The 16579-nt window shown below is 40.3% G+C and overlaps 1 protein-coding gene across 1 annotated transcript in view; it reads right to left on the reverse strand.

Annotated features, from left to right (window-relative positions):
- Positions 1-16579, reverse strand: part of Setd3 (SET domain containing 3) — a 275592-nt gene that overhangs the window by 245415 nt on the left and 13598 nt on the right. The window contains exon 3 of the mRNA XM_067155272.2: positions 2213-2431. Within this exon, the coding sequence (XP_067011373.2) occupies positions 2213-2431 (219 nt within the window). The remainder of the gene's footprint in view (positions 1-2212; positions 2432-16579) is intronic.

Raw genomic sequence — 16579 nt, forward strand, 5'->3', positions numbered from 1 at the left:
CTACTGTATTACTTCAGTTTCCCTATAGAGCTCATCTGGTTTTATCAGCACCACATCCAGGATATTTTTCCCTCTGGTTGGTTCCATCACTTTCTGAATCAGCTGTCCTTCCCATATTAACTTATTTGCCATTTGTTGGTCATGCTTCCTGTCATTCGCATTTCCTTCCCAATTCACATCTGGCAAATTCAGATCTCCCGCTACAATCACATTTCTTTCCATGTCGTTTCCCACATAGCTGACTATCCTGTCAAATAATTCCGAATCTGCATCAGTACTACCCTTTCCCGATCTGTACACTCCAAATATATCAAGTTGCCTATTATCTTTAGAAATGAGCCTTACACCTAGAATTTCATGTGTCTCATCTTTAACTTTTTCGTAGCTTACAAATTCTTCTTTCACCACTTAGCTCTTCTTCACACCGGCCTACTGATGTGGAGGATACCCATCTCCACAACGTGGATGCGCCAGACAGTGAAGGATAGGGAAGATGACCCTATCTCCCTTGAGCCGGGTTAATGGTTGTGTATGATGCGACAACCAATGTTCTGCATGCACGTAACTGTACAAAAACGGAGTATTTTCACACCTCTACTCGTTCCTTGCACCGTAACGAATATATTATCTAACAGCATTTCAGAGCACCTACAAGAGAAATGGGAATGGTCAGCTTCTTTGCCGTAACTGAGGAAAAGGCTGGGAAGATTTATTTTATGTAATGTATATATATTTTTATATCTGACTTCATGAAGGAAGTACAAACAATGAAGAGTATGTTCTTTCCCTGCCAAATGTTTAGCCACATAACAGGTAACTGACAAACCTTGCAAACCTTTGACAGGTTAAAATGAGCAACTACAGGGAGAATTATTTAAATGTTCAGACTTCTGCTCGCATGCCGTGGGAAGTCCCGAGCGAGTGCATTATGGCTTCTGTCAACACTGGCGAGATAAGAAGTGTTCACTGCCAGCGCGCAGCTGTTTAGCACTCTTTCCCACAGTTCGCTAGAAACTATTGGACTTTTAAGGTGTGTTGTGAGGTTATTATCGCGAAGGTTAAATACACTATAGAACAAAGAATATTTCTGGTCAAGTGTTATTTGCACAAGAAGAAGAAACCAGTTAAAAGGTGCCTTCGAAAATTCTGTAGACAATTTCCCGGTGCGACAGTACCGTCAAAACGTTACGTGCATCAGCTCGTTTACAAGTGGCGTAGTACTGCTTCCATAAGCAATAAGAAAAAGAAGCTAAGGAGAACAGCTCTCACATGGGAGAGGTTAGAAGATATACAGGCAACACTCCAGGTCAGTCCACATAAGTCGCTTCGGAGAGTAGCTCAGGAAAGTGGTATTTCACCTTCTTCAGCACGTAATGCAACAAAATTGTTACATTTACGATCTTATCGGACTCATTCAGTCCATAACATACTGTCTAGAGATTTCAATGCAAGAATACGATTTTGCAATTGTCTAATGAATAGTGTCCACGACGGTATTGTGGATGTGAACTTTCTTTTTATGAGCGACGAAACCTGGTTTCATTTGAGTGGATATGTCAATTCACAGAACAACAGAATCTGGAATACAGACAACCTGCACATTTTACAGCCGAGACCTCTGCACGATGTGAAGGTGGGTGTGTGGTGCGCTTTCAGTGCCCGACGAATTATCGGTCCGATATTTTTTTTAGGACATGATTACTTTTGACCGTTATATTCACAACATTCTGGAACCATTTTTTGCTGAACTGACTGAAGAAGAGAAAAGGTACAGCTATTTCCAGCAGGATAGTGCAACGGCCCATACGGCGCGTAGCTCTATGAAACGGTTACGGGAAATGTTCGATGATGATCAGATCATCAGTAAAGGCTTACGGCCCCCTTGTTCACCTGATTTAAGCACATGTGATTTTTATCTATGGGGAAATCTTAAAGGAAAAGTTTACAGGAATAATCCTCGAACTGCACAAGAATTAAAAACTGAGATAAGGTACATTGTGCATTCTATCGGTGTCCATGAACTACAAAGTGTGTTTTGAAATCTCATTAGAAGATGTGAAGCTTGCATTGTAGCTGAAGGAGATGAGTTTCAGCATCGTCTGTAAATACTGGTGAGCCGAGTCCACTTCCCAGCGTGCCTAATCCTCGGCACTCCGCTCTGAACTTTCAAATTAATCACCCTATAGAAACAAATGCAGATAAACATATTTACCTAATACAGAATCGGCAATTGTTTCCGTGGTAAGCATCAATTTGCGAGGAACAGCAATCATTAACTCTCCTTCTTCCAGGTCCTTCTCGGCTTGCAGACCGTACTCGTAAGCTGGAAACTGGCCTATCTTTATGCCATTTATCTCTGCTCCATGTTGCCTCATCCACGACATGAACTGCTCCAAGTGACTGCTGCGATCTGTGAGGGGCACCTTCATGTCTGCAAGACAAATACACTGCTTACTTCGCATGCCATACATTGTCTCAATGCCTCTGACTCTGATCACAAAAGGGCTCAAAAATACATATAATATAAGAGCTCCAATACACACATATTAAACACATCATCTGTCTACACTCATCCTAAGCATATTTATACTCGGCAACTGAAATTTTTGTTTCTGATTCCCATTTCCATTACACACTCAGTGAAAAGACTCCTCAGATGAGGACACGAGGATAAACATACAAAGAGGTTGAGGCAGCCTTTGTACAATGGAAAGCATCGCTCAGGATCTGCAGTAAAAAGACTGTTTGGCCTGCACAACACACCTAGCGAACCAGTGATGGTGACTGACAGCTCTATCATTACCACTGATGCCAAAAGGAACGACAATGTCATACACTGTATCATTGTTGGCTGGATGAAATGGTTATCCCTCACACGTTCACTGGCAAGGCAGAAGAAGCATGATTAGCAAACACACACCACAGAGATGGGTACGCAATGAGTACATGTAACTGCTATCGGTGAGAAACAACTCTGTAGGTATCAAACAGTGTGATGAAATAGCAGAACCAAAGAGAGTAACATTCTGACAAATGGTTATGTGAACTAATCGTATGCATCGAATTTCATTATTATTTGTCTTAAATTCAAGATCATGATTGTTTTAGGGTAAATCAAGAGTCAAATGATCAGAATATTAATAAATACCATTATCAAAACAGACATATATATACATAAGTACATTGCTGTGTACATTAGGAGCATCTATTGGAATTTACTACATCAATGCACTTTACTATGTCCTTAGTCTTTTGTTTATGAAGTCTTACTGCAATTGAAGTTCTTTGCTTTGCTTGATTATTATTTACTGAAGTACTTCGATCCTTTCCGATCTGCTGACTTTTGCCCATTATTCATTAATTAATATTATTATTGGTAAAATACATGATTTAGTATTAGGTCTTGCAATTTTCCTAAAATACGCTTCATGTCCTCGCTAACTCAACACTTTTCAATCCACTTTTCGGTTTGAACTGCCCGCGTTAGTCATGATGGATAAAGATATTGAGAATCCACAGCCACAGCACTGGCATTCGTCGGTACTAGCCCTGGACCTCAAGAAGGAAACAAAAGCGGAATGCCACAGAACAGTCATTTTTATAGGAAATTAGTCGCCGTGGTACGTATATTTCTCTAGTAATAATGGTATTTATTAATTTACCACTAATTTTACTGTTGATTTGCATGAAGGTAATTATTATCTTCCATTTAAGAGAAAAATGTAATGAAATTTCACGGATACGATTCGTTCACATAACCTTCACAAACACCTGAAGTTGGCCATCCCAGAAGCGGAGGGCAGATAGTTGGAACTCTCTCTTTGAAGCACACACTCAGGTCACATAGATCCCATAATCGGTCAGTGTTGTAGCCTTTGCATCTGGTTAACGAAGACTGGAAATTCACAGCAGCACAAAGAACACGGCTTAGTGCCATAAAACAAAACCACCTCTCCGTGTGAAACCTGTGATCCCATCAGAGAAGGTGGGTACAAACAACATCCCGCACACACTGCTTCCTGCTCCAGATTCTCCAGAATTAGGAGGACCTAAAAGTAGTAGCAGATTGCTTCATATGTCAGGCACAGGGGCATTTCTCTCATTCATATGGTTGGTCAGCCTTTCATCCTTTTTCAACTTTTTGAACCATTGCCTTCTTCACGATCAACTTCAAACCAACTACCAACATAGTGCTAGCAAATTACACTTGTATAAGTAACTCGTGAGCTGGTCTGCCCTTTTAGTAAGCCCACTGTAATATCTAAATGTGATACGATGTCTGTTTGCTTATTCTGCACAGGCTTGGAAACTAATGAACTGAGCCATGCTATTTTACAGGGGTATGCCCCAAATGTTTCACTACATCACCTACAACAGCAGGTAAACAGTTGGCCATATCAAGAAATCAAATGCACTACGCAAGTTTCTGCAAGAAATGTGATACACATTTTCTTCGTAACTCAAACAATTTTCAAGAAAATTCAGCCTTCTTCTGTTTCTAGCTGTGGTCGCCTTTGCTAATGAATAGCCACCTCATTTTATAGCTAACGAATAGCTTCCTCTATTTATCGTTAATGGATGGCCACCTCATTTTATAGCTAACGAATGGCATCCTCTATTCATTGTTAATGAATGGCTGCCTCATTTTATAGCTAATGAATGGCATCCTCTATTTACTGTTAATGAATGGCTGCCTCATTTTATAGCTAACGAATGGCATCCTCTATTCATTGTTAATGAATAGCCACCTCATTTTATAGCTAACGAATGGCATCCTCTATTCATTGTTAATGAATGGCTGCCTCATTTTATAGCTAACAAATGGCACCCTCTATTTATTGTTAATGAATGGCATCCCCATTTTATAGCTAACGAATGGCATCCTCTATTTATGGTTAATGTATGGCCGCCTCATTTTATAGCTAACGGATGGCATCCTCTATTTACTGTTAATGTATGGCCGCCTCATTTTATAGCTAACGAATGGCACCCTCTATTTACTGTTAATGTATGGCCGCCTCATTTTATAGCTAACGAATGGCACCCTCTATTTACTGTTAATGTATGGCCGCCTCATTTTATAGCTAACGAATGGCATCCTCTATTCATTGTTAATGGATGGCCTCCCCATTTTATAGCTAACGAATGGCATCCTCTATTTATTGTTAATGTATGGCCGCCTCATTTTATAGCTAACGAATGGCATCCCCTATTTATTGTTAATGAATGGCCGGCTCATTTTATAGCTAACAAATGGCATCCTCTATTTATTGTTAATGGGTGGTCACCTCATTTTAGAGCTAACGAATGGCATCCCCTATTTATTGTTAATGAATGGCCGGCTCATTTTATAGCTAACGAATGGCATCCTCTATTTACTGTTAATGGGTGGTCACCTCATTTTATAGCTAACGAATGGCATCCCCTATTTATTGTTAATGAATGGCCGGCTCATTTAATAGCTAACGAATGGCATCCCCTATTTATTGTTAATGGATGGCCACCTCATTTTATAGCTAACTTATGGCATCCTCTATTTATTGTTAATGAATGGCCGCCTCATTTTATAGCTAACGAATGGCCTCCTCTACTTATTGTTAATGGATGGCCTCCCCATTTTATAGCTAACGAATGGCATCCTCTATTTATTGTTAATGGATGGCCTCCTCATTTTATAGATAACTTATGACATCCTCTATTTATTGTTAATGGATGGCCTCCTCATTTTATAGCTAACGAATGGCACCCTCTATTTATTGTTAATGGATGGCCACCTCATTTTATAGCTAATGAATGGCATCCTCTATTTATTGTTAATGGGTGGTCACCTCATTTTAGAGCTAACTAATGGCATCCTCTATTTATTGTTAATGGATGGCCTCCTCATTTTATAGCTAATGAATGGCATCCTCTATTTATTGTTAATGAATGGCCTCCTCTTTCTATACCTAACGAATGGCCTTCTCTATTTATTGTTAATGGATGGCTACCTCATTTTATAGCTAATGAATAGCTTCCTCTATCGTTAATGAATGGCTGCCTCATTTTATAATGAATAGCCTCCTCTATTGTTAATGGATGGCCTCATTTTATAGCTAACGAATGGCATCCTCTATTTATTGTTAATGAATGGCCTCATTTTATAGCTAACGAATGGCATCCTCTATTTATTGTTAATGAATGGCCTCCTCATTTTATAGCTAATTAATGGCCTGCTTTATTTGTCGTTAATGAATGGCTGCCTCATTTTATAGGCAACAAATTGCTTCTATTTATTGTTAATGAATGGTCGCCTCATTTTACAGCTAACAAATGGCCTCCTCATTTTATAGCTTTTTTTTTTTTTTGCTATTTGTTTTACGTCGCACCGACACAGATAGGTCTAATGGCGACGATGGGATAGGAAAGGCCTAGGAGTTGGAAGGAAGCGGCCATGGCCTTAAAGAAGGTACAGCCCCAACATTTGCCTGCTGTGAAAATGGGAAACCACGGAAAACCATCTTCAGGGCTGCCGACAGTAGGATTCGAACACAGTATCTCCCAGATGCAAGCTCACAGTCACGTGCCCCTAACCACACGGCCAACTCGCCCGTTGATTCAAGTCTGTAAATCATCACAGTCACCATTTAGTGTATTTGTGATGCCAGCCCTACAGTCATCCTATAAACTGGTAGCAGGTTCCCAGTACTGGTTCCTGAAAGAGAGAGTGAAGAATCAAACTGGACTCCAAGGTACTCGACAGCTGAGGAGAAATCCCACCAGATATTCAGCTGATGATTAGCAAGAAAGAAGCCTACAGGATGATAATAATAAAACTCAAAATCTAAGTTTTAAGTGCAATTGTTCATTGACCTATATCAGCATTTGTAAGGTTCAATTAAAAAATGACATGTTAAAGATGTTCTTTTCTAAATTTGTTAGTACAATCATTAAATATTAGTAGTTTTATGTAGGCTAATTATTAACTCAGTGCCTTGGAAAGATCCAGGTCTCCATGTGAGTAGCGCAGGAACAACGCAAGTGCATTAGTGTTGCCAATGGAACAACGATGCTCCATTATTATAAAAATGATTAAAAATAATGTTATTTAGACTGTTGCTTTCACAGTCCACAATTGTAGACACGATGATGGGCTTTTGACGTTTCAGAACTTTGCTCCACGTCTTCAGAAGAAAATCTCGTGTGCTCACGAGTGAAACTTCTCTAAATTAGTGTTTGAATTTAAGAATGCTTTACCATTGGTCTGTTACCTATTGTCACTAGATGGCTCACTGTGCGCTAACTACTTTAATGTGCCAACAAATCTGCCAAAACGAGGCTGACGTATTTGAACACCTTCAAAATACCACCATAGAATGAGCCAGGATCTACGCTCGAAAGGCCAACGCTCTACTGCCCGAGCTGCTGCGATAATGGGGTACACGGCAATACAAACTAAACACCAGTAACATAATGTACTGCATAATCAATTACTTCCACCAACAACGTTGCAATTTCTCAAATTCCCTGCCTGAGGAAATCTATTATCTGGTGTTAAAGAAGTCAACAAGTCAAGTTTGGCAGTCATTTTCACAACAAAACCTTGCATATCGTTCCAATAAGAATGGAGGGGAAATAACAGGAAAATAGAGGGTGTATGCTCAACATGACCTTGACATAGACTTGCCTTTTTCTTTAGGGTTCACGCATTTCTTACATTTTTTGATGTTCACACAAAGGCACCATTTCTAGTCATCTGTAACAATTCTGGACTCAATGCTGTTCATGAGCTAACCGATTATGAGCAAGCCAAGACACACAAATGGTTACATGCTTCACTTAAATCACACTGTACCCACTCCCAACATTTCTGAACTTTTCCCAGTTGCACTTCATTCCATTTCCTTATTTTCGGGCTGACTGAGGACGGTCATCATGAATCGACTCATTGTTTTGTCTCCTTCAAAGGTTGATGGTCATCCCGACAGTGGTTTGTCTTTCTGGTCATCAACAATTGAACTATTTTCGTGCTGAACTCTCCCCGCCAACATTGCAACTGGTTCAAGCCACCTCAGCTGCTTTTGCTCCCCTGTTAAAACTTGAAACAGATAAATACATCAGAAATGTTCGATTTTCGTCACTTGGTGTTCTTCTAATGCTTTACCTTCTTCAGAGCGGCACACAGGCACAACAATGGCCCTCCTAGCTATTTCAGGGGCACCAACTCATAATCAAATGTACTGCTACAGTACAGCCAGCATATCCACGCCATGTGTTCAGCGATGGTCAATAACCCTGCCACCTAACGGGTCAACAACCTCAGGCAGGTAGCTCTCTTAGCACAAGAAATACCACTAAAATCCTTCCAGGCCCTCGTCCCAGGCAAGGGATGCTAAGAATATCCCATTCAAAATAGGGAATTCCACTTTGCGAATAGGAACATGGAATGTCTGAAGTCTTTTCCCAGCTGGCAAACTTGATAATATAGTCAAGGAAATGAAAAGATTACGAATAAATGTGCTAGTGGTCTGCCAGGGGGTGACAGTAATGACAGATATCAGAGAAATGGAGAAGTATCTTTGTGACTACAGATTTAAGTAACATTGTACCCCTGTTGCTACAGCTTTCAAAACTAATATCTTACAAGTAGACGCACCAATATCAGACAAGAAGTACAATGTCGAGCAACCTGACACCATCGTTAAAGATCTGAATAGTAACGAAATTACCTACAATCATTATGGTAGATTTTAATACAAAAACTGGTGAAGAACAACGAGGTGGTTCAGACGGTAAATATAACCATCAAGGTCAATAGCTCTATGAATTCTGTGTTGAAAAGAAAATTGTTATTATGAACACTTGGTTCACACTAGCAAAGTATACACAGAAATCACCTGATGTCCCTGACTCAACCAGAAACCAACCTGACTTCACTTTGATTAACACATGCTTCAGGAACTCTGTCAATGAAGTTCTCTCATATCCAGGTGCAGATATTTCTCCACTGGTCACAGTCACATTCCACCTCAAGAAAGTCAGACACGAAAAACAATGAATACAGATAGCTGGTGGACAACAAAGAATTTCTCAGAATTTGAACACAGAAACAAATCAACAAAAATTGTGAAAGTGCAAATGACTTATAGAAGCAATTTAAAGACTGAGTGGAAACACTTCTCTCAAATAATACAGCATTAAAGTACACACATAAGAAAAAGAAGTGGATGACAGCTGGTATCATCCAATCAATGAAGCAGCACAGATCAATGAAAATTGACTGAGTGTTATCAAAGCATGAAGACTTTCACGACCAGAGTCAATATAATCAAAATCTGCGCTATCCTGCCGTGGTCCAGTCCTCTTGTTCCTGCCAGACGTTTTGACTACTGCTGCGGTAGTCATCTTATGTGCCATCGTCTAAGTACTCCTGTATCCCGCTGGTGACTGCGATGGTTGCTAGGGAGGCAGCCTCTGATTGGTTCGAGCCGTGCAGTCTGTCTTCTGATAGAATATCCAAGCGCCCAACCTTCGACCGAGTCACGCTGAGCAGTCTGTTGTTTGATTCGATCTCTGAGCGCACGACCTCCGATTGGGTCACACCGAGCAGTCATTCCTCTGTGATGTCACGGATCTTAGTTGGCTTCAGCCGTAAGTTATATAACGAGGTATACCAGGCCTTGCTGAGCTTCAGTCCTTCCTCCTTTCTGTTAAAGTTATCTGGATGTTTGTGTATTTCAATAGCTTCCCTGTAGAGGCAGGCGTGGAAGTGGGATGTAGTGACCAGTATATCAGTGTCTTCGTAACAGATCTCATGCTTTCCATCAAGCAGTGCATGCTCCGCTACTGCTGACTTGTCCTATTGTCCCAGGCGAGTCTTGACACTTCAGCCAGTTGTGCCAATATAAACATCTGCATAGTATCCTATAATAATAATAATAATAATAATAATAATAATAATAATAATAATAATAATAATCGTATGGCCTCAGCTACCGTGTGCAGACATTTCGATTTGATAGCATCTGGCTGTCTGCTCATCAATTTCGACGTTCCATTTTACTCTAGGTCCGCTAGATGGCAGAGTAAACCGGATCTCTCTTGGGCGTCTATGGCTGAGATTTAATTAATTTTGTCGGGTAAATACCAAATGTATCACCAGAGATCTTTTACATGCCGACATAGTACGACATGGAGTGTCGAACTGACTTTTTTCCGCCCTTCAAAAATCCGACTACCTCTGCCGGGTTTGAACCCACTATCTTGGGATCCGGAGGCCGACACTCTACCACGGATCCACAGAGGCAGCTATAGACTCCAGTAGATGTTAAGAGGGTCACATGGATCTTTAGCAGAATGTAACATATTTCGTAGCTGTCGGGTCGGCTGAAAAATAGTGTTACACTGTAACGCTTAAGGAGCCTTCCAATGCGATCCATAATGTCCTGAATATACGGCAAAAAAGCAATACCTTTCTTCCTGGGAGGTTCTCGTTTATTGTCAGTTGGGATGGAGTGCCTTCCTGATCTCTTGTACTGTACAGCTTTTGGATTGTAAAGCTTGATCAACATACTGTAGTTCTTCCTTGATGTACTCTGGCCACAGACTCGACTCTATAATGATGATCATCATCATCTAAAGGCTTCGTCTTGTCGCTGCAACCATTGATCTCTTCTCTCTGCGATCCTTTTCATCTCTTCATAACCTTGGCATCCCATCATCTCAACTACCTCTTCAATGATCATCTTCCGTGGTTTCCCTCTGCCTTTCTTTCCCATCACCTTGCCTTCGAACAAGTTCTTTATGAAGTTGTTATGCCGGAGAATGTGACCGAAAACTGACGCTTTTCTCCTTTTTATCGTTGTTATTAAATGTCTCTGGGTGGATAATGATGATGATGATGATAATAATAATAATAATAATAATAATAATAATAATGATAATGTTACTTGCTTTACATGCCACTAACTGCTGTTACGGTTTTCAGAGATGCCAAGGTGCTGGAATTTATTCCCACAGGAGTTATTTTACATTCCAATAAATCTACCAACACGAGACTGACGTATTTGATCACCTTCAAATACCACCGGACTGAGCAGGGATTGAACCTGCCAAGTTAGGGTCAGAAGGCTAGCGCCTCAACCATCTGAGCTACTCAGCCCAGGATACCCTCCAGAATGCCAAGCTGAAGAGAAAGATTCTGAACTTTCCTACAAAGGGTTTTGAGGGAAGAAAGTGGATAATTTCACTCTAAGAGCTCTTCATAGCTTATATTTCCACAAGAAAATTTTAATTTGAGAGAGTTTTTGATCGTCACATTTGACGAAATAATAAACAAAGAACATCCTCCACATGAATAGCCTGCAAATAGATGACAGAATCAGAACCAATAGAGCAAGCAAATGGTGTACTTCAGGGAGACCCCTTGGGTCAGCTACTGTTCAGCACTGCTACAGCCGATGTCACAGAATCCATTCACCTTGAGGGAGTGAAGACATACATCTATGCAGATAATATGGTTGTGGCATCACCATCAAAGGAAACCCTACAATCGTCCGTTGATCAACTTGTCACATGGGCTCAGCAAAATGAGATGACGATGAATTGCACCAAGACAGTAAAACTGGGAAGCTATCCACAAATGATCACATATTAATGGAAGGTAAACCGCTGCCTTTCGTAAATCATTTCAATTACCTTTTTTCTTTCTTTTTTTTTGCTTTACGCCGCACCGACATAGATATGTCTTATGGCGACGATGGGAGAGGAAAGGCCTAGGAATGGGAAGGAATCGGCTGTGGCCTTAGTCAAGGTACAGCCCCAGCATTTGCCTGGTGTGAAAATGGGAAACCACGGAAAACCATCTTCAGAGCTGCCGACAGTGGAGTTCGAACCCACTATCTCCCGATTACTGGATACTGACCGCACTTAAGCGACTGCAGCTATCGAGCTCGGTTTTTTCAATTACCTAAGAGTAAGACTACAAACACAAGGCAACATCTTCACATGACATATCAGGGAAAGAACAACATCCGCCATAAAAGCCATGCAGAATATAACCTATCTGTACGAACTGCAATGAAACTATTCAGAACAAAAATAACCGCAATAGTTACATATGGCATCCAGATAACTCGGGATCATCTGACACAAAATAAGCTTAGAGAAATAGAAAAAGTTAAGTCTACTCTCCTATAGAAAATCCTACGCATATCGAAGTTCACACCATCTCGTCTAACGTACATACTTAAAAGGGAGACATCAACAGTGCAGTACAAGAGGCTCATCCAAGAACTAAATATCAAGCGAACTGAGGTATGGCCCAACTAAGTTCTTATGTCCACAGAATGGATAAATCCCAACACACGACCACCCACTTTGCCATCCATGTGATAGATACCACGCTATCTCTTGCGCCCAGAGGAAAGTATCGCTGACACGCTTCTGCTCCGATTAACTGTAAAGTAAAGGACTCGCCAGACATACAGGAAATGTACATATAGATACTACGGTGGATAAGTTATGTGTACCATTTATTTTCTTTATTAGTTTTAGATTTCTGGTACGGCTATTAGCTGTAAATAAATTATTATTAGTAAACAAATCTGATTATTATTGAACACTTTTCTCAGGTTTTTCTTTACGCTATGCATATCATTTGTTTTGCAGGGTAATATATTTAAATTTAGAATGTGTGTTTAAGTCTGCGATTTTGCTTCTCAAGCTTTTTGTAATGGTTTTCATACCCCTGCAATGTCTCATTCCAAGATTTTACAAATGAGGCAGGCCGCAACTTGCTATTGCAGGCTTGTTCGGTGTAACAGTTGAGTTAAAAATTGCATCATTCTCTTCCATACCTGTCACTGCAGTGTCTGGTAGATTAGAATATGTCGTCCCTCTTCTAGCAAACTAATGAATGTGCAAATTGTCAAAAAAATTAGGAGAGCTGAAAGAAGTTGTGAATACTCATGTCTGATCAATTTTTATATTTAATAATTGGTTTTCTGTACTAGCCATACAGAACAAGCTGCAGATGCAAGACATTGTCAGAGGATAGGCATTATATCAATAATAAAATCTAGACCAAAACTTCAGAACTACAGGTTCCCTAGTTCATCACTTTCGCTAGTTTGCCATGGTGGCGACGATGTATTCTCCTCTTTTTCTGCATATTTCTTCTATTTTGGACTGCATGGTTTTCGAGTAATGGGAGGCTTCCTTATTTTCAGAGGCTGTCAGTGAGAGAAAACTGTGGGAACGGCATTACATCCCAGGATTCTTTTCCCAACCTTTCCTACTTTTTCCCACATATGCGACTCAAAGTATGCCTAATGAAATAAAGTAACATGCTGGTCATTCCAGACAACTATATTGTGGGAAATTAAATTACCTTTAAAAAAATTTAGTAGGCCCTTATCATGGACTTACTTCACACAAATGCAATGCATCAGCAGGAGAACACCCTTCTCTTTAAACCATGGCAGTCCACTGCCTTCTTCGAACTGGGTCCTAGGGATATACCTTCACGATAAATCCTTTCTCCAGCCAGTTCGTACAGCCAAAAGCACAACCCAGCATTTTCACCAACTCTGCTAACTACGACCATTAAATCGACATAGGAACCAAGGCAAAAGTTCAGTTACCTGCAGCATTTGTTTCTTTCTTGATGACTTCTCATGGTGGACATGATCGTGTGGTCCACAAGGCTGTCAACACTTGACCTTCAGAATTAATGGTATATTGTTAGATGAACTTTTGAACTTAGGAACTAGCGGATTGGGCGTAAGCCCCCAAGTTAAGGCCGCAAAGCCACTTTAAGGCCTCTAGCATTCCATATAGTGATAGCAGTGCATTGTATGTTGGACAGTGGCAAAAAGATGAATAAATTTATCATGCCCGCTAGTGACAAAGCCATTGGTCTAGACTGGTTGGGTCCACCTAGTGACAAAACCTTTGGTCTGGATTAGTTAGGTCTAGTTAGTGACAGAACCAAGGATTGTGATCAAGCAAAGGGGGTTAGGACCTCTAGCATTCCGTATGCTGATCTCTGTTCGACAGCGGCAAGGTTTTGCGCTTACATAGTTTAATGTGGCTCTTCGTCACTGAAGAATTTATATTTTGTTTTTATGTTCTTTTCTCATATTTATTTTAAAACTTATGTATACTTCTGACACAATAAATAAGCAGCAAAAAGCTGACGTTGACATAGCCATTTGTTACATGCAGCTAATGACAAACAAATAATTTGTTATGCATTGATTCCTTACAGATTGCATTTAGTTGTGTGTTTATTGTATGGAGGTTGGTAATAGAATGCATTTCATCTGACTGGTGGAAATGATGTCATTTCTCGGCCAATGGAAATGCTACAGCGTGCCTGAGCAATGAATAATGGTGTGTGCTAAATTGAATTAGGTTATTGTTGTTGTTTGAGTCATCACTCCATAGACTGGTTTGATGCAGCACTCCATGCCACCCTATCCTGTGCTAACCTTTTCATTTCTACGTAACTATTGCATCCTACATCTGCTCTAATCTGCTTGTCATATTCATATGTTGGTCGACCCCTACCATTCTTACCGCCTACACTTCCTTCAAAAACCAACTGAACTAATCCTGGGTGGCTTAAGATGTGTCCTATCATTCTATCTCTTCATCATCCTAAACCATCTCCAGTTCCCCAGGTGTGGAATATGAGCCTCCTCCATCTCATCCTGTCCTTGTACCATTCTTCCACCAACTTGTCCCAATCATGAACTCTCAGCAGTACATCATTCGTAACTAAATCTATCCATTTCCTTCATGACCTTCCCACGGGTCATCTTCCTTCTACTTTTCTGTCAAATTCCTTCCTTGCAGTTCTGTTTACTGGCATCCTCTTCATGTGACCAAACCACTTCAGACTTGATATCTGAATCTTATTGAGGAGAGAATCATCTATTCCTACTTCTTCTCTAATTTTTTCATTCCTAATCTTGTCTTCCTGGTTTTCTGGATCATAGTGCATAAGAATTTCATTTCAGCTGCTGAAGTTTGTAATTATCTCTATTGGTCAGTGTTGTGGTTTCAAGACTGTATGTAAGAATTGGTGTATAATAGGACTTGTACAATGTCATTTTTGTTTTCATGGGTATTTGCTCATCCCACAGCAGGTGTCCTACCTGGTGGTAAAATTGTGTTGCCTTACTGATTCGATTGTTCACCTCATGTTTTGCTAGGTTGTCATTTGATAGAACACTACCCAAGTATTTGAAAACTGGAATACTGTCCATAACATGACTTGATTCTGCTCCTTCCCCATACACTTTCACCACCACCGTCTTGGTCTTACTGATGTATAAACTATATTTCTTAAACTCCTCATTCCAGCTTTGCATTCTCTCTCCCAATTCCTCTTCTGAGTCATTCCAGATTGCAACATCATCTGCAAATGTGAAGGCTTTGATATCTCCATGTTCTTTCCTTTTAATAGATTTCATTACTACATCCATTACAATAATAAATAGAAGTGGTGACAATGAGCTGCCCTGCTGCACTCCTCTCTTTGTTTCAAACCACATCCTACTTGAATACAGCTTCTGTTCCCACTATACAACATTTTTACTTTGTCTATGAGACTGTCTCGCACTTGAAGTTCTTTCATGCATTGCCAAATTCTTTCCCTTGGTACACTGTCGTAGGCTTCCTCAATGTCCAAAAATATTAGAAATAAAGGCTTGTTCTTCTCTCAGTATTTTGCCATTAGCATCCTAATTGCAAATATAAGGTCTGTAGTTGACCTTCCTGGTCTGAAACCATGCTGCTCTTCTTCCAAAATTGGTTCAACAATATTTCTGATTCTGATCTCTATTATTTTTTCCAATATTTTCAGGACATGAGACAGTAGTGTAATACCATGATAATTAGTACATTTTTTTTGGTTTCCTTTCTTGAACACAGGTACAATGATGCCCATCTTCCAGTCCTCAAGAATAGTATTTTCCTCCTATATCTTGCTGAGCAGTCTGTAAAGCCACTGGATTCCTGGAATTTCTGCCACTTTCAGCATATCTGCACTTAGTTTGATGACGAAGATGCTTGCTGTTTAAAGGGGCCTAACATGAAGGTCATCGGCCCCTAATGGTACGAAATGGAATGGCAAAGTAAAAGTCCAAAATTCTCCACTGACCAGAATTCAAAATGTGAGGACGAAGAATGAATGGAGATGAATTTAAAACAATCAGTGGATGCAACCCTCAATGCTTTACATTCACAGATTCTGACGTAAAACAATATGATTACTGACCAAGGGACTGCTGCTATACCATAACATTGAATCGATGATGCTTGCAAGTTAAAGAGGGTCCAAAATCCAAGTTATCAGCCCCTCATAACGGTACTTACCACTAGGAATGTAGAACCATGGTATTTGTCATGCTGCGGTACTAATCAAAAGTAGCGGAGACTCACGGTATTCCACACATTATGGTACTACTCAGAGGTAATAAAATTCACACATGTATTACAGACCTAGGTTGTTTTGCACACTGCGGCGCCATTGACAGGCAATGCAAACTTATGGTGTTCATCACCTAAGTGTACTAACCACAGGGACTCGTAC

This window comes from Anabrus simplex, chromosome 11 (assembly GCF_040414725.1).
Source record: "Anabrus simplex isolate iqAnaSimp1 chromosome 11, ASM4041472v1, whole genome shotgun sequence".
NCBI classification, from domain to species: domain Eukaryota; kingdom Metazoa; phylum Arthropoda; class Insecta; order Orthoptera; family Tettigoniidae; genus Anabrus; species Anabrus simplex.